Source organism: Topomyia yanbarensis, chromosome 2 (genome assembly GCF_030247195.1).
Source record: "Topomyia yanbarensis strain Yona2022 chromosome 2, ASM3024719v1, whole genome shotgun sequence".
Lineage (NCBI taxonomy): Eukaryota > Metazoa > Arthropoda > Insecta > Diptera > Culicidae > Topomyia > Topomyia yanbarensis.
In genome coordinates this window covers 132,787,119-132,806,652 of record NC_080671.1, presented here as the reverse complement: position 1 = coordinate 132,806,652, position 19,534 = coordinate 132,787,119, and the positions used below count along the sequence as shown (strand labels likewise).

At 36.0% G+C, this 19,534-nt stretch overlaps 1 protein-coding gene across 1 annotated transcript; it reads left to right on the top strand.

Moving 5' to 3' along the window:
- Positions 1-492: 492 nt before the first annotated feature.
- Positions 493-3,850, top strand: LOC131686231 (uncharacterized). Its single transcript, XM_058970481.1, has 7 exons — positions 493-621; positions 684-2,184; positions 2,243-2,778; positions 2,842-2,925; positions 2,979-3,379; positions 3,447-3,579; positions 3,643-3,850. The coding sequence occupies exons 1-7, from the start codon at positions 544-546 to the stop codon at positions 3,808-3,810; spliced, it is 2,901 nt and encodes a 966-aa protein (XP_058826464.1). The 5' UTR covers positions 493-543; the 3' UTR covers positions 3,811-3,850.
- Positions 3,851-19,534: the final 15,684 nt, after the last annotated feature.

Here is a 19,534-nt window from a genome sequence, read left to right as displayed (position 1 = left end):
GAAAAATTAGCGTCCTCGAGTGGAGAAGAGAACTAGAAACTGTAAACATGAATGTCCAATTCGAATAATTCCGAATATTTGCTGTTATTCCTGAAATATTACTAGAAATTTGGGTTTGACCGATATGCGAACACTATTTATATGGGACTGACATGCAGTCATTTTTAAAATGGGACAAACTGACTCGTAGTTTTTTTTCGCGATTCGTAGAACAAAGTTGTCAATATTATAAATGTAGCACAAAGTAGACCTGAAATAAAGACGATTGGGACAATAAAAGCAAAATCGTCAAAAATGCAAATATGACAGATATGCGATCATGGGCAGTAAACCACTCAACCTATCAACAAGAATGAAGGACGCGAAGTGAAATATTGTGCAACATGTTGCTCCCTAAAGGCTGGGTATGTACACAAAAACGCGAACGCGCATGTATTCCGGTTGTCCATAGTAATGAAATAGCAACGTTCTATGGCAATTCCGTTATCGATATCAACAGCAAAAATTTCACCACTCGAAGTAATAACCAGATCTAGTTTCAACATGAACGGTCGCAGAAATGGAACGTCAATGCGAAATGCGTCCAAATTCACCACTTCAAGCAGGAAATCGGTCATTCAGGTAAAATATATGTCGCATTTCCGTTTTGTTAAACTTTTACCAGAAACATTTTCACTCGACAGGGTACAAAAAATTTCGTCTGGGATCGGGAAGATCTCTCATCCAACTTGCCGTACAGGAACCGCAACTACGAGATCCCTTTCAATCGACCACCGAACGAAATCAACTTTCTGGGCGGATTGGGCAGCAAGAAACCCCACTACCGTTCCAAGGTTCACCCGCAGAGATTTTCCACCGTTCAGAAGCTGATGAGGATGCGAACATCCAATCGAGTACTGGAGACACTGACGGAGGATTTACGCCAGGTGAACTTGTGTCGCCGTGGCAACGAAACTTGGTCGAAGGACAGAAACATAGAAGCTTTCATCAAAAAGATGACCGATGAGTTGCAGTTGGCCGGTAATATCGAGAAATCAACGCCCTCGGAACAATCGGAGGCGCAATGTCAGGTGAATAGTAAAACGAACTTGTCCGATAATGATTACAAGGTGATGATCAAGAAGTTGGATAAGATGCTATTGGATGAACATCGTCCGAGTGCTGCACAGGGATCTTCCTTTAGAGATTGGGCTACACGAGAAAGGCATTATTTTAAGAACAAAAGTAATTTCGACACTATCAAGCGTGAGAAGGATATGATGGAGTCGGAGTTGGGTTCGTCGGTGGACACTAAACCACATGACTACATTTCCAATGAAGGAAAACGGATGACGAAGTTACGCAAAACAACAAAGATTCCACACGTTGAAGGTCACATGTATGGACCATTCACGAAACTACCACGCTTGGATCCGCTTCTAGAGAGCGAGACTAAATTTGGAATTCCGTTGAGCCTACTGGTGAGATCCTATCGCGAAATGGACTCCGTGAAGGAAGGGGAACGAAACCTCATCAACACTAGACTGGCCCACATGAGAATCCCTCTTTGCCCCAAGAGCAGTGACGAATCATCGGATGGCGAAGATAAGATGGAGGAAGTCAAAATACTTTCGTTCCTAAGAACACCGTATTTTCGTATACCCACCGTCAAAACTCAACGAAAGCGACGGAAAGATCGCCTCCGAAGCCGTTGGTTGAAGAAAGATCGTCTGAAACGAATCACAATGTTGCTGTACGATCGGTCTGAGGAAAATTTAAAGATGAAGAAATTAGACCGCCGATCGGACTTGGAAAGCGGTAGATCACCGAAAGAGACTAATAAATCTCCTCTCAAGCAACCGGATGGTCAGCCGGAAATATCGGAGAAACGGAAACGCTACCACGAGTTCATTCAGGAAAAATCCCTCGAGTATCGCCGACTGTACGATGAGTGTTTGCAGAAAAAACTAACGAGCTTCCAAGATTTCAAGCAACTGGAACCTACTGTGGATGATTCAGACAACGCCAGATCAAGGTCGAGATTGCGCCAGCTTAAGGTACCGGAAGAACCTAAGGATGCTCCGGAAAGGGCAGAACTCAAGCTTCCGTTCAATCGATTTAAAAGTTTGTCCAGAAGCGATGGATTGCTCGGAGCATTCTACATCGATCCGGATTTTCAGGATAAGGCAAAGGATTTGAAGAGATGTAAGTTGTTCGAATTTAGGTATTGAATTGTTGATTGATTACATTTCCTCTATTGAAGATAAGACAACCTCTAAATATTATACGAGTCTGATGCGTGAGCGTACTAATGTACGCGATCGATTACAGGTCAATGCGCCGGACTTCGAAGAAGAGCAACTTGGTTTCAAGACTAAATTTTTCAACCGACTGGCTACCGAATGGGACAATTACTACATTCACGAGCTTCGCTACCGACCCCGGGTGCGAAAGTTTTGCCCCAAAACGGACATTCTGAATATGCGAGATCAGCGACGCAAAACCTTCCTACAGTACTACATAGCAGAGAATCTGCTGAAAATTCGCGAGAGACAGCGGTTGGAGGAGAAGTTTGCCAATTGGATCAAAGATTTCTGCAATGAGGCAAAACCACTGTTCAAGGTTTGGAAAGACGATGCGTACGATAAAGTTCTGGATGTGTCCGAGCGAGCAAAGGAAGCTCAACAGGAAACCAAACGACTGAAAAATATACTGAAAGATAGGCAGAACAAGGTTGATGTTTTGACGGAAAAGATTCTTCTGTTGGAGAAACGATGGACAAGCATTATGCACATCAGAGTATTGTTTTGATGTCTTAACAAAAACTGTTTTGTTTATTAAAAAAATTCCACTTGTTTTTAGAACTATTACTATTTACTTATGGATCCTCAATGGAGACTTGAAAACGATCATCTACACAGAGACCCAGATGGATCCCTAAGCTCAGTACGCTTTCAAATTTGTCAAAAAGAGAACAATAATTCTAGTCTTCCTATCAGGTTTCAGCTAGTGTCGAAAACTGCAAATCGCTCTTCATCCGCACTGGAGGACCAAATATCGGAACAGAGATAGCGGCCTTCTATACGGAACGGATCTTTCCGCAGTTGGAGAAACAGCCCAACTGTACGCCGGAACTGGAGTTGCTGATGAAAGGCCTGGGCCAAATCAACCATCGCACGATTGAATTGATTCAGAAATACAATCAAAAACTGATGATTTTCAGCCAGATTGACTACAACTACAAGGCAGTGCTGGATGAGTTTCCCAGATATTTCAGCAATCACAACTACATGCTGGAATTGTATAGTAAGAAGATTGCAACGATACAACGGAAGAATGATTCTATGAAGGAACAGATGAACCAGTTGCTTGGGAATCCACTGAAGAAATGTGTTAGCAAGTATGAGCGATGATGATTATTTAATTTGTATAAGTATATGAATGTATGCTTATATTTTTATTTCAAGCAAAACTATGAGAGTTACATCGACCATATTGGGACAATTATACGATTTTTTCCGCAAATCGAAGAATCTCGGTAAAGAAATTGTTGAGATCAGCAATATGGAAAAATTGTCTACCATTCATCAGTTTATCATGGTAAGATATTGTGTTCATGTTTAAAGATGAATTCTCTGCTTTAAATGTGTAAACATTTTACAGGATCTCTTAGCCAATCTCGACAAACTTCCGCTGGATATTTTAAAAGAGTCTGAGTTGGAAGCTCGAAAAAATAGAAAATTGGAACTCCGACAAGCCAACGATGCATTCAAAAGAAAGGAAGTTTTCGATCTGCTTCGCAAACAGTTGAGATTGCACGTAAAGAAGTAACATTATCTATAAAGTATATAAAAACAGAAAATAAATCCATGTTGACGAATAAAATGCATCTATTTTCATTTCCAAACTGCGATCTAGAGAGCGTAATAAACGAAAGCCTAGAATTTCTTTAACATCCATTACTGCTTTAGATGACAACACTGTGGAATCTTATTCTGTGTTTCGAACTCATCTAGTTAGTAGCTAGCACCAAATTGAAATCAGTTAAACGTTAAAACTAAACTAATTCCATATTGGCACCAGTTGGACTCTAAATACAAACAATTTCAACATATTTGAACGCCTAAAACAACTACCCACGGCAGTGGCGGCGCTAAGGGGGCGAGCGCCCCGAGCGGCAAAACCAGGGGGCGGCATTTCCTGCTCAACAAATTTTAATATTTTAATAATTGTTCAAGTTTTATTAATCTCAATAAAAATCAAGTACGGGTGAAACGCTTATTTTCGTGTCTGTTGACGATTCAAATGGTAGGGAATTGGGACTGACGGATGCGATAGAACAAAACTATACACAGACTAATTTACTGGAATTAAACCAGGAAGCTCTATCATATACTTTGGTTCATCGTTAAAAATCGCTCGAGGGGTGATAGATATTTGGCGCAAAAATCATTCTACACAAACTATCAACTCTCAACTGTTACAAAGTTATTCAACTTTTTCCGTAAACAGCTTGTTTGTCTTCTAATGTCTCTAACTCAAAAAGTATACCTTGTGATTTCATTCTTTTAATTCCATTGGAAAGGTGTTTCCTTTCCTGTTACGTGTAACGGGTACGTTGGTCCAACATAGTCGATAAGACAACCGGTCTAATAAGTGTTCTATAGAAGGTTAGTTATTGCGGTAGCGTGGTTCGTGGGTTATTAGAAATTGTGGAACATATTTTTTTTATATTCATGATGAAAACACCCTTTAAATGGCATGATAACATCTATCACTCTTGGAAACTTTTTTTTATTATTGTATATTTTCGAAGATTTAGGAATACAATATTTTAATCCAGAGATTTTTTGATAAAAAACCGATTTAATCCACCTAGCAGTGAGATGAGACATTTCTTACACATTTCACTATTGGATTAGTTTGCAGAACTCACGAGAAGTATGCACCCAACTAGAGGTGGGATGAAAACAGTTTCTAGTCTTGCACGAATAAAATCTCGAATAAACTGAATAAATTATAGATAATCAACAAAACAAACGAAATAAAAAAGTAAGGCAAAAAATGAAATAATAGGTTTTTAAATTCATAAAATGAGTAGAAAAATTAATGTAAATCAAAATTATAATTTACACGAATCAAATTAGATTAGGTTATTAAATAAAAATTAAGATTATATTTAGATATAGTTCTAAGATTAATAGAATAAATTGACTCATACTAACAAATTGAATGAAATAAAACGAATAACTGAAGATGAAATGCATAAAATTAAGGATATGAATAAAATGAATCAAATGAATCAAACGAATCAAATGAATCAAATGTATCAAATGAATCAAATGAATCAAATGAATCACACGAATCAAATGAATCAAATGAATCAAACGAATCAAATGAATCAAATGAATCAAACGAATCAAATGAATCAAATGTATCAAATGAATCAAATGAATCAAATGAATCACACGAATCAAATGAATCAAATGAATCAAATGAATCAAAAGAATCAAATGAATCAAATGAATCAAATGAATCAAATGAATCAAATGAATCAAATGAATCAAATGAATCAAATGAATCAAATGAATCAAATGAATCAAATGAATCAAATGAATCAAATGAATCAAATGAATCAAATGAATCAAATGAATCAAATGAATCAAATGGTAAAAGGTTATAAATTAATATAAAGAAATAAATTGAATCAAATAAACTATTTGTAAGAAAAGATTGAAACTGAAAAAGTAGTCAGATTATTAAAATGAAGAAACTGAACAAAATGATTAAACTGGAAAAAATGAATAAAATGTATACAATGAAAACAATGAATAAAATAAGTTAAATGAGTTATGAGTAAAATGCACAAAAAGAATAAACTGATCAGAGTGAATCCAAAGAATGAAACGAATAAAATAAGTAAAATGAACGCAGATGAACAAAACGAATAAAAAGATGCGGAATGAAATAATTAATTAAAATGAAATGGTCATATATTTAAAGCTAAAAATATTTTTGAATTAAGAAAATGAATAAACCGGATTGTACGAATTTGAGAACCATTGCATCAAAAAGTTTTGAAATGTTTTTGAAAATCCCATCTTCTGAGAAAAGGCTAATAAATATGCAATGGACTTTCTGGGGGTTCCATCTTTTTTTGGTTTTATTCTTTTTGTTTTCATGCTTCTTTACTTGACGGCGTCGTTTTAAGATTATCTGGTGTTTCTACCTTATTGTTAGACCATATTTATTTATCAGGAACCTGGAACGCTCAATTTGCTTTGAAATTCGAAGTTTACTTTTTGGTCACATATTCCCGAAAAAAAGATTAATGTACAGAATAGAATTTACTGGTCCAGTATTTTAACGCGCAATTGAATATAGTAAAGTGAGACAAGGTCACATGTGCTTTCAAGCCCCTTGAACGAAGAAAGGCAGGGAGAATACGATTCGTGAATGAGACAGGTAGATATTTCAAAATTTTTATTTGCATTGAAGTAAATAGTGTGAAATGTCTAGGCTATGTCGATAGCATAAAAGCCGTGCATTCAGTTGATTGCAATGCAGTCTCTTTCAATTCATCCTTATAGCTTTCATATTGTTTCGTTCGGAATTATCGTGCAGGAAATATGGATAAATAAGTCCTATACAGACCAATACTGTGAAAAATAAATGGTTCAAACTACTCAGTATATCCAGATATGGACGACGATAAGTTAGAAGACACATTGTAGTTGCATCCCCCATCGAGAGTGGGTACTTTGGGAGACTTCTTTTCCTGGATCTGGTTTGTGGATATTTTTGGTCTTCGATCCGTTATTTTTCATGAAAGTTCGTACCAATACAACGAATGTGCAGCTGATACAACTCATGGTTCATTCGCCTGCGCAACGTTCCGTCTTCCATCTGCACGCCACCATAGATGGTACGCAACACCTTTCGTTCGAAAACTCCAAGGGTGCGTTGGTCCTCCACGAGTATAGTCCAGGTCTCGTGACCGTAGAGGACCGGTCTAATCAGCGTCTTATAGATAATCAACTTCGTGCGGTGGCGAATTTTGTTCGACCGGAGCGTCCTCCGGAATCCAAAGTAGGCACGATTTCCCGCCAAGATCCCTCTCTGAATTTCTCTGCTGTTATCATTGTCGTCGGTTACCAGTGAGCCCGAATACATGAATTCATCGACCATCTCGATTTCGTCACCGTCAATCCGAACTCGGGTGGGAGGTTCACATTGTCGTCTCTAGAACCTCTTCCTCTCATGTATTTTGTCTTCGAAACGTTGATGGCAAGACCAATTCTGCTGGCTTCAGCTTTCAGTCTTTGAGTATATATTTCATTCAAAATTCAATAGAGATACGAATAGTTTAAATATCGCACGTGGAATGTCTCTTTTGAAAATTTTCATCGTCAAACTTTCATATTACCCAGTTAAGCCAAATATTTTTCGAATATAGCCATGAATTTCCTTAATTATAGTGTAGATACAGGCTTGGAATACAATTGAATTAAAATTGAGTTGATGTAGCAGCAGACAAAAAATAGTTTTGTTTTCTCAAACCTTCGCAATTAAAATTAATAAATATTTCAGATTGGCAGATTATCACACAACTTAGAAATGGATACAGAAATAGCTAGATAGATGCGATAGAAGAGAGACAGAGACAGAGAGAGTTGGGGGGGGGCGTGTGAGGAATGGCAAATGATGGTTAAGGTTCCACAGAGAATGCGCAAAATTCGCAAACGAAAAAAGCAGTTTTTTTCCACACCGTATGTCAGATCTTCATAAAAATCAATCAGCGTATGTAGAATGTTGTAACAGTACTGCTGATTGATTTTTATTAAGATCTGACATACGGTGTGGAAAAAAAACTGCTTTTTTCGTTTGCGAATTTTGCGCATTCTCTGTGCAACCTTAATGCAGTGACATTATTTTTATAGGTATATTAGTATGATATATTGATTCCTTTCATTCTTGTCATAATTAATGTGAGTAGTAATTTTTGTACCACAACCAGTATTACCTAAATCTTGGAAAAGAGCTAAATTTTCGCTAGATTTTTGGGCTTCAAACATACATTTGCTTTCGGTGACGCCACGAGTATAATTATATGAGAAATCCTTTATCTCACTACTAGGTGAATTACTTATTGATCTGTGTATTGATATACCATCCAACAATTACTTCATGATTGAACGCAATGCCTAATCCAAGGGATAAATACTAGAACTCACTGTTTCTTTATCAACACATTATTTTGTCTTTGAAGTGAACTTATATATTGATTTTTGAGAAATAGTTAATTTATTATAAAGGTAATTCACAAAATGTTCTCAACATCGAATTACTTGAATCACGTAGATGTGATTTCATACCCCGATATTCAAAATCGGTTTAGTTTTGCCCCTAAAACACCAGTAAAGCAATACTATATATGAAACAATCTCATTTTTAGCTAGTGGAAATTGGTAAGCGAGGACTAAAAATACAAAATGTTTAATATCTCCGCCGCTCGTGCACGGATTCAGACAATCTATAGCTTGTTAGAAAGGTATTTTAACAAGCTTTCTTTTAATGTGCAGTTTGTTGGACAATATGTTCAAGAGTTATTCGCCAAAAACTGTGTGTGCTGTGTTTTAACAAAATCGCCCATATCTCAGAGAGTAAACAACATATCGAAAATCAAAAATAATAGTGTCAAATGGCAACGTTAGGCCTTTCATTTGAAACTAATTTCATAAAGATCGGCTCAGCCATTGCTGAGATAATTACATGACATTTTGTACATACATACATACACACATACACACACACATACAGACATTGTCTCAATTTGTCGAGCTGAGTCGATTGGTATATGAGACTCGGCCCTCCGGGCCTCGGAAAAAGTTTTCAAAGTTTGAGCGAATCCTATACATTTCTTTTGTAAGAAATGTAAAAAAGTTAAAATTCATTTTCTCGAGTATTTTTTTAATGTCGTGTAGCGCCATCTACATAGGTTATAAAGTAAAAGTGTGTTTGGTACGTATGCTAAAAATATCAAAAGAAACAAGTTTGTTGAAGTAAGTTTTTCAATAGAACGCCCCTGTCAAAAGATAGAATTGATCTATATCAGTTTCTACTTATCTAGATCAAATCCAAAGTCAATGACGGACCAAATGCGACAAATTATAATAATAATAATAATAATAATAATAATAATAATAATAATAATAATAATAATAATAATAATAATAATAATAATAATAATAATAATAATAATAATAATAATAATAATAATAATAATAATAATAATAATAATAATAATAATAATAATAATAATAATAATAATAATAATAATAATAATAATAATAATAATAATAATAATAATAATAATAATAATAATAATAATAATAATAATAATAATAATAATAATAATAATAATAATAATAATAATATTTTAAAATGATTTGTCCCATTCTTTGATCAGTGTTTTTAAAATATGTAAGTTTTGAAAACACGTTAGTTTTTTTTAAATAATTGTGAATACATCACAACTTTTTAGTAACTTCGCGATTTTGTGTCTTTATATAATAATAAAATTAATTAATCATGCACTTAAATTTCATACTTTGATTTTATATTTAGGGTAATTATATCTAATATCTTATATTTTATAAAGGATCTACCAGTAGCGTGGCACTAACATGTGAGCGTAGTCATAACGCCACCTTTCGCGAGCAAATGTATGCGCAGCACTACCGCCATGAAAAAATATTGACAAAATGTGATAAAGTTTATTTTCATGAAGACATTTTGTAATACTTTTATCATATTTGTTTCATATAGGTGGGAAAAAATCGATTTTGAAAATTCATAAAAGGGGCGGCAAATTTAATTTTTGGCCCCGAGCGGCAAAACACCTCGCGCCGCCACTGACCCACGGTGTCTTTGTCGAAAAACTTTATTAAAAAAAATCGGCATCTGCAAAACTTCAGGATATGAAAGATTGGACTTTAATTTGAAACCAAAAGCAAAGTAATCAGTCGGGTGCTCTAGAAAAACTTTTCATTTTAATATTCAGTATATGTTGATTGAAATTTTATCTGCTTTCCGAACCTGTAATAAGTTTTGATGTAGGCGTTCATTTGATAAAGTTATAACATATTTGTCGAATGAAGATGCGTCAAATCGTTGTAAACGTCACGTAAGCATGTGTCTATTGGTTTATTTATTTATAGCTACAGGTCGGACTCGATTATCCGGGGATTCGATTATCCAGGGAAAATGATTCAATTATCCCGATGTTTCGAAAAAAATCAAATTTCAACTAGTATATCTGATTATAGTGCTAATTATCGAATTTCAGTCAATAGAACTTTTTTCGGGGAATGGGGGGTCCAGGGTTAATCTCATCTCGAATTTTGGCCAGCATCAAAAATAGCTTATACAGTCGGGTCTCCTACTACGCGAATTCCTACAACGCGGCTTCCTACTGCGCGGATTCCTACTGCGCGGTACCTGCGTTGTAGGATACCCATAGCTTATGGTATTTTGACTAATTGGGGCTGTGGCCGATTATTTCGTCTGCTTCAACATGTAGCGCCATACTTTCTTTGGCAAAGTTGTTGTACTTACTTGAGCCTACAACTTGGAGTTATAGGGTATCCAATTAGTTGAGAACTACGCCGCCAGGGGTGCTATGAAGAAAGAGTAAATAAATCGAACCTCTCGTCGTAAATTCGACTATCATCGAATAGATTCAATGTCAAATATATCAAGACACTGATTATTTTGAAAGGTGGTGTCTTTGGGGAATTTGTGAAAGAAGTTCAGAGCTTCCAGATGGTAGAAAGTATAACTTGCAATTACCCCACCAGGCGGCGCTAGTGCTAATACAAATATTCAACACATGTTATAATAATTCTATATCTCAACATCGTGATTAGATAGAGTAGTACTGTCTTCAGCACAGTTGCTCGAGAGGTCGAGGACTACCCAACGGTAACAGATTAGTTTGGAATACTCTCACATTGCGGCGCTAGTGAGCGTAGCAGCTTTCAGCATATGGTAGAATATGATATATCTCAAAAGTCTAATAACTTGGAAAAATGGCGTTTTCGGCAAAGTTTTCGAGGAGGTCAAAGGCTACTCGATTATGGATAGAATAAACTGGAATGGACCCACCAGGCGGCGCTAGTGAGCATTTTTTTCAAATAATGTATCTCGAGATCATGATCATTTGGAAGGTTGGTGTCTTTGGCAATATTCATAAGCAGGTCGAACTCTGTCCTAAGGCGAACAAATTAGTTCAGAACTCGCCCAATAGATGGCGCTAATGAGAATGAAACTTTCTCTACATTATAGATATATTTCTAAAGTCGGATAATTTAGGTAAATGCTGTTTTTGGTAAAGTTCTTCAGGGGGACAAGTGCTGTTTGACAATGTATAGAAAAATTTCGATTTTACCCGCTAGGTGACGCTAGTGAGCACGAATTTTTCTTTTCAATTTCTGCATCTGGATATAAAGGCAGTTTAGAAGGGTGGTGTCTTCAACAAAGTTGTTTGAGACGTCGAGGACTACCCAACGGTAACAGATTAGTTTAGAATACTCTCACTATGTGGCGCTAGTGAGCGCAGAAACTTTTAGGACCTGGTAAATTATTATACATCTCAAGAGTGTGACTTAGAAAGATGGTGTTTTCGGCAAAGTTCTTGAGGAAATCAAGGGCTGCTCGATGATAGACAAACTGAATTGGAATGGACCCAGGCGCCGCTTGAGAGCAAGCAATTTTTTTCCAATTTTTTTTCTCGGGATCAGGATAATTTGGATAGGTAGTATCTTTGGCAAAATTCATCGACAGGTTGAGTTTTATCTTACGGTGATCATATTTGTTCAGAACTCACTCATTGCTAAGGAGAATACAACTTCTACTGCATAGTAGATTAAGTCAAAAGTTTGATAATTCATGAAAATGCTGTCATCAGATTAACGTGGATTTCAGTTTATGAATTTCAGCACCTCAAAATCATGACAGTTTAGAAAAAGGTTTTCTTCGGTGAAATTCATCGGTATATCTAGAGCTGTCTGATGATGGCAGACCTGTTTTAAATATTTTAATTATGCGCCAGAGAATGGGTTGATGAATTTATCTTCTTATCCGTTTTGAGGCTACTTCAGAAATATAGATAAAATTAACAAGAATCAGAGCAGTAAATAATCTATTCTTAATAGAGAAGCCCTTATTCTTCCTCAAAAACTTTTCCGACAACACCATATTTCTAATTTATTAGAATTCTGAGATAACTCATATTCTACCATATGCTGAAAGCTTCCACGCCCACTAGTACCGCATAGTGAGAGTATACCAAACTAATCGGTCACCATTGGGTAGTCCTTGACCTATCAAACAATTTTGTTGAAGACACCACCTTTCTAAACTGCCTTAATACTGAAATGCTGAAATTGAAAAAAATGCGTGCTCACTAGTGTCACCTAGAGGCTAAAGTCAAAATGTTTCTATACATTGTCAAACAGCGCTTAACCCCCTGGAGAACTTTACCAAAAACAGCGTTTTCCTAAATTATCAGATTTTATAAATATATCTATAATGTTGAGAAAGTTTCATTCTTATTAGCGACACCTAGTGGGCAAGTTCCGAACTAATTTTGTCGCCTTAGGACAAAGCTCGACCTGTCTATGAATGTTGCCAAAGACACCACCATTCCAAATGATCATGATCTCGAGATACAAGATGCAGAAATTGAAAGGAAAATTCGTGCTCACTAGCGTCACCTAGCGGGTAAAATCGAAATTTTTCTATACATTGTCAAACAGCACTTGTCCCCCTGAAGAACTTTACCAAAAACAGCATTTACCTAAATTATCAGACTTTAGAAATATATCTATAATATTAAGAAAGTTTCATTCGCATTAGCGCCATCTAGTGGGCGAGTTCTGAACTAATTTGTCCGCCGTAGGACAGAGCTCGACCTGCCTACGAATATTTGCCAAAGACACCACCCTTCCTAATGATCATGATCTCGAGATACATGCTTTGAAAAATAATGCTCACTAGCGCCGCCTGGCGGGTCCATTCCAGTTTAATCTATCCATAATCGAGTAGCCTTTGACCTCCTTGAAAACTTCAGCAAAAACACCATTTTTACAAGATAATAGACTTTTGAGATACACCATAATCTACAATTTGCTGAAAGCTGCTACGCTCACTAGCGCCACATAGTGAGAGTATTCCAAACTAATCTGTTATCGTTGAGTAGTCCTCGACCTCTCGAGCAACTTTGCTAAAACAGTACTACTCCATCTAATCACGATGTTGAGATATAGAATAATTTTAACATGTGTTGAATATTTGCATTAGCACTAGCGCCACCTGGTGGGGCAATTGCGAGTTATACTTTCTACCATCTAGAAGCTCTGGACTTTTTTTTATAAATTCCCCGAAGACACCACCTTTCGAAATAATCAGAGTCTTGATATATTTGACATTGAATCCATTTGATGATAGTCGAATTTACGACAAGAAGTTCGATTTATTTACTCTTTTTTCATAGCACCCCTGGCGGCATAGTTCTCAACTAATTGTATACCCTATAACTCTAAGTTATAGGCCCAAGCGAGTACAACAACTTTGCCAAAGAAGGTATGACGCTATATGTTGACGCGGACGAAACAATCAGCCACAGCCCCAATTAGTCGAAATCCCATAAGCTATGGGTATCCTACAACGCGGATTTCTTTTTCACGCCCCCAGTTAATCGCGTAATAGGAGACCCGACTCCCGGGTTATTCCAAGCAAACTGAAAAAAAAACAAAACTTGGAATCGACATTCACGGATTAGAGCCAATTTTGAAAAAAAAAAGCCAATGTATAATAACCTAAAGTATTGTGTCGTTTTTAACGGCAGTATTGCCAAATATGCAACTTTTTAATTTTAAGGGACCACTTCAATGGAAAATAATGTGTTGAAAGTGAAAATATTCCAGGAACACTGTTGGTTACTTTGATTGCGTTGACAAGACAAGTCAAACAAAAATCTAGCGTTTCATTTGAAAAAGTCGTTTTTCACTAACGTTCTCAACATGCTCAACAACAAAATCGGTGTGCAAAAATAAGATTATATCCTATAATTTGAGTACTGCGTAACTGGAACTGGTAAAAACATCTTGTGGCTCATTTATTATGATAGTGCCATTAGTTTTATATTAGATTTTTCGGATTTATACAAGGCAAGGTAACGGTACACAGAATAGATGGTATGACAGGTACACGCAAAGAAACAGCAGAACTCTGCCCTTTTGGATGAGACAATCTTTATTTTATTACTGATCGTTAAATTGGAATCAGTATATATTGACTCGATTGGTACGCACCCCATGTTATTCGAAGATTTGTGCCCAGCCTTGTCCCCTTATAAGATTCCTAATAAGAAGGGAAAGGAGACAAAAGGAAGGGGAATGGAAAATGACAACACAATACAATCAACACAAAACAGTAAACAGCATGAATTCTTCATTCCCGGAGGAATAATTAACCCTACTGACAAAGCCTATAGCTCTTTGCCACACTGGGTTAGGAACTATAGCATATCCTTACTAGCTTCCTGTACAAAAGTTTGTGTATGTATATAGAACCAAAAATCCGATTACGTAATTGCGTTATTGTAGAGCAATTACATATCAAAAGATTTGAAGTTCCGTAATCGAATTCACTGTCACACAAATAATACTCAGCACGCTGAGTAGGAAACTTGTGATATTTGAGTTTACAATGTCCAGTCAGTGCTTTGACTAGAATATTACAACCGACAGCAAAGTTTTTTTTGAAGAAGAGGAAATATCTAAAAAATAAAAGGTCTGGTGAATTTAGTGCGTCGATAAGGATTTTTTGTAGAATTTGCCATCGAGTGTACAGTAAAAAATATTCTGATGAAACACTCTTTGCTGTAGAGAGGAGGTAAGTTTTATACAGCCTCTGTTGTATTCAAATTATCATTTGGCTACCTAATTTTTATAAACGTTTTTTCACCGTCATATATCTAGTAATTTAAAAAAATTGTAACCATTTATTGTTATAAAAGATATTTGTAAAACTATTCAACTAGCAATCTAATTGAAAAATGGCTTATGATCAGATGTGATTTCGTTTCTTTTGTAACGCAATGCTTATCTCTACGTTCTACTCATTTGATACCTTATAAACTGATATCATTTTATTGTCAAACATGTTATCGCAATATTTTCAACTTCTTCTAGCGAGGGTAGATTCATAAACTGTTTTTCATCAACAATCCTTTTTCTGTGTTTTCATTCTCTATTTGATTGCCCATTCTATGACAACCGCTGGCAGTTGTCTTTGTTTAATTTGATAACAGATTTCTCATCCTGATCCTATCTGATCCCACAGAACTTTTCTTTTTTGTGCTGAAAATAGTCCCGTAAAATTTTTGCAAATCTTTCCAGCAAAAGCTTACCTCGTACTTCGAATTTTTTTTCTCGAAGTACCCCTTCTTACATCGATAAAATTTTATACCGGCTTTCACTTGAATGTGTAAGTTGCCTGTGTAGCCGCTGCAAGCATTCGACTCACAGTCTGGATTTTCTCGTTTGTCGCTATTGGTCATTCAACGTTGATCCAGCCGTTCCACAGATGCCCTTTTGTATTTTTAACACTTTGTGACTGTAGTAGACCGCCCCGTGAACCTGATACCTTGCTGTGTTTAGTTTATCTCTTATTAGTAGCTTAATTATTCGTTCGTTGAGCTTTTCAACATATTCTTTAGCAGCATCCTGATTCAACAGTCACTGTTTGACCAAGCATGTAAATAGTTCTCTCCCAGCACATCATGGTTAGAATCGACGATTTTTGGAAGATACTAACATCGACGACATCAACGAAATAACCATTTGTCAAAACCTGGTTGTTTTGAAAACACGTTTCACCATTTGGATGTCTACAAATGCGTTTCCGAATATTTTGTTGTACTAAGTATTACACATAGCCATTTTTCTGCCTGCTGCAATATTGACGTTTACGCTGTCGTCGGTGGTTCTGGGGAGACTCTCATCACCAATAACTAGGCGAAAAAATTCTTCCCTACCGACCTTTGCATTTTCCACCCCGCTGATTAGCTTCACACCATGTTTTATGTACTCTTCGTACATCATGTCTACACGTTTGTTGAACTCCCTTTCATATCATCGGGTTTGTCGTTCGTTGGCGTATATACGTTGGTAGTTGAATAACTTGCTTTTTCTCTTCAATAAGTAACATAACTCTTCATCACACTTCTACCGAAGACTGTAATATATTTTTCACATACCATCGCCGGATGCGATCATTATTACCTTACGACGGTTGCAATCAGTTATTAGACTGAATGTAAAAAAATATTCTATTACAAATTTAGGCACTCCAAAAAACGATTGGCTACATTGCAAATGTTCTTTAGAGACAAATGATGTCTGCCTCATGCATAAGTTTCGATTATATACTACTTTTGGTATCTTTATTCACCATTGAATATAGAGTTTTACTAGAACCAGAAATACCGGCAAATGCATTTGTTCATGTTTTGCCGCATCGGTTCCATAAATTTGATATAATCCCTTTTCAATTAGCTCACTAGATAAACCGTTTGACAGCGATGAAAGTGTGTCAACAAATAAGTGAAACTATGGGTAGATGGCCATGGGATATAATTTTTATGAAACGTGTTTTCACACTGTAACAAACGAACAACCATGAATGGTCAAATATGTCAGCATGTTTCATTCATTAGTTGAACGTAAATCGAAAAAATACGCTTCAAAATTGTTTTTTCATGACAAAATGTACTGTCGATGCATTGGTCCATGTATAAAGTTAATAATGTTTCGAAATTTATGTCTCAAAGGATTCAATATTGAATTCTGACCACATTACAACAAAATGCACACAGTGCGCGCTAACTTTGACAAATTCCATAGTGTTGCCGATATGAATGTAAACAAAAGGTTACTTTCATAGAACTTTCGGACAGGAAATTCCGATTCAAGGGCCTTTTTGATGGATTCTGCTGACTTGAAGAGCTTTCATTGGGTGTCACAAAGGGATCAAGGTGAGTTGAGTACTATTTATTTGGTAGAGGCTTAGATAAACTGCCCAGAAAATTGCGGCGTCATGTAATAATATGGCATTGCAATCTATACTAGGCCTTTAGTTTTCTGGACAGGATATCTTTGCTAATAATGAATTAATTAATTTTGTATTCATTTTAAAATATTTTCTATGCTCTATTTTAGGTATTGAAGTGATTTGAATGCCGTCAGCGCCGTATATACGGTGAAAAAAATCGTTATATGCAGTAAGTAAATATTCACAGTTTATTTTGAAGTGGTCCGTTAAGCTAAGAGTACACTTTTCTCGTAATAAACATATCGGTTAGTGCAGGTCTTTTTGACACATAAAATGTAATCATATCTACTTTGCTCCATAGGTTTCAGGCACTTTTTTCGAATATTGAAGACATGCTTGTCAGAATTCTGTTTGGATGGTTTCCAGGATTCTGATAGAGATTTTCTTAGCATTCCAATGGCATCTATTTCAGAATTTCGATTGAATTCTTAACACATTTCTACCTTTTTTTTAAATTTTTATGCAGGATTCTACAAAAATCTTGTGGGAGAGTTTGCAAAGACTACATGCGTAGTGAACACATTATAATCCAGTAGGGCATTGGTCGACTAAATGATGTTACAAGGAAAAGTATCTCTTTGTAGAGGCATAACGCGCACTCTTCTAATTAGAAAGGAGGTTAAAGAAATGTTAGCTGTGATATGTGACACCACCACATTAATTAAACTGGAGACAGCTTACTTGTTTACTTTATTTTTTTCTAGTATGCGAGTAATCGAACCATTTACCCCGAAGAATCGAAGCCCCGGGTAATCGAGTTTGACCTGTATTGCAACAGACACACCTCATTAAAAAAAATTAAAGAATTCTTACACAAATAGCTATAAACGACTGATACGTACCGTTAAATCTATACCAATTTAAATAATAAAAGAAAACAAACTGAAAATACAAATCACACCTTGCAATTATGAAAAATCGACTAGGGCCAAAATAGGTACATTTACATTTACCATGATAGGAAAATTTACCCTGACCCTTTTGTTCCCAATTTCTCCACGAATGAAGCTTAAATTTATAAAATAACACAAAAAAGTTAGATTCGTTTATCCGGGTGATTCAATTATCCTGGGAGAGATTTTTTCGTAATTCCCGGATAATCGAGTCCGACCTGTATCACCAAAACTATTAAATATGACAGGTTTATTTGATTTTAATGAACATCTCAAATTATGCCCTACTATGCTCTAGTCACAGTTGCTCATACAGTGCATACTGCAGCTAAGATGCATTGATGTTCAGTTCCAATGATGATATGAATATCTCTCCTTATGGGTCTGACGTGGTTTTTCGTGCAATACTATCCTGAGCATACTTTACACTGTTTGTGTATGCTTAGAAATAAAGGCGTGAGCGTTTTTGCATGAAGCTCGTCAATTTGGAAGTGAATTATTAAGGGATGTTTTGCTTTTGATTGTTGATTGTAATAGATTCAATAGGGAGTTTGCACTTGAAAATAAATGTTGCATCACTGGCATTTAACTAAAAAACGGGTAGAAAAGAACACTTCACACACTCACGCGTTTACCTTACACCGGTCATCAGTAAAGCTAACGACCAATATCTCCCACAGAGATAGGATTCATGGAAAGATATAATAATAGTTGCAGTTAGTTTGCATCGTTGGCTTTCATTTATTTGAATTTTCCTATAGGACTATATACTGCTGATACTTATGAAATGTAGAAACACGTGCCATACTTGCAAGACGGATAAGGTATCCTTATATTTGTATCAAGAAATTCGCCCACTAACCCTGAATTTACAAGCAGCGTTCAGAAAAAGAAATCCACCGGTGAATAATAATGCAAAACTTCAAGTAATCACAAAATACCATGCGTCTCCATGAAAAAAACTAACTTTACAAATAACCAAATACCAACCATCGGCGCAAGATGACACTATGATTTTTCAAAACTCGATAAAATTCTACGTCAGTTGTACTAGATGAAATCCTTCAACACGCTTTTACCGATAAAGAGATGACACTCTGAATGTAAACAAGTCCGCGTTAAACAACATAGGTATATTGATTTCATTGGTAACTTTTTATTTCTCAAATCGAAATACAGCATTGAATTCCAGATTTTCTATTGGAAACGCCTATATGTGTTGTTAAGTTATCATTGTAGTACCTATTCGAGCGAGATGAATTAGAATGAACAAAAACTTTTTGTCACTCAAATTCTTGCAGATTTCCAAGACCTTGTACGGTTCAAAAATCTGTAGCACATATATTTTTCAATTGATTGACTCAAAAATTTGGCGAATACAGCTTTAGGTATGGTATATTTAGGGGAAAAATATAAAAGGAATGAAAATGGAAAATAAATTTTGGGGGTTTTGTCCGGCCCGGCACCACTGTGCACTCGCAGAC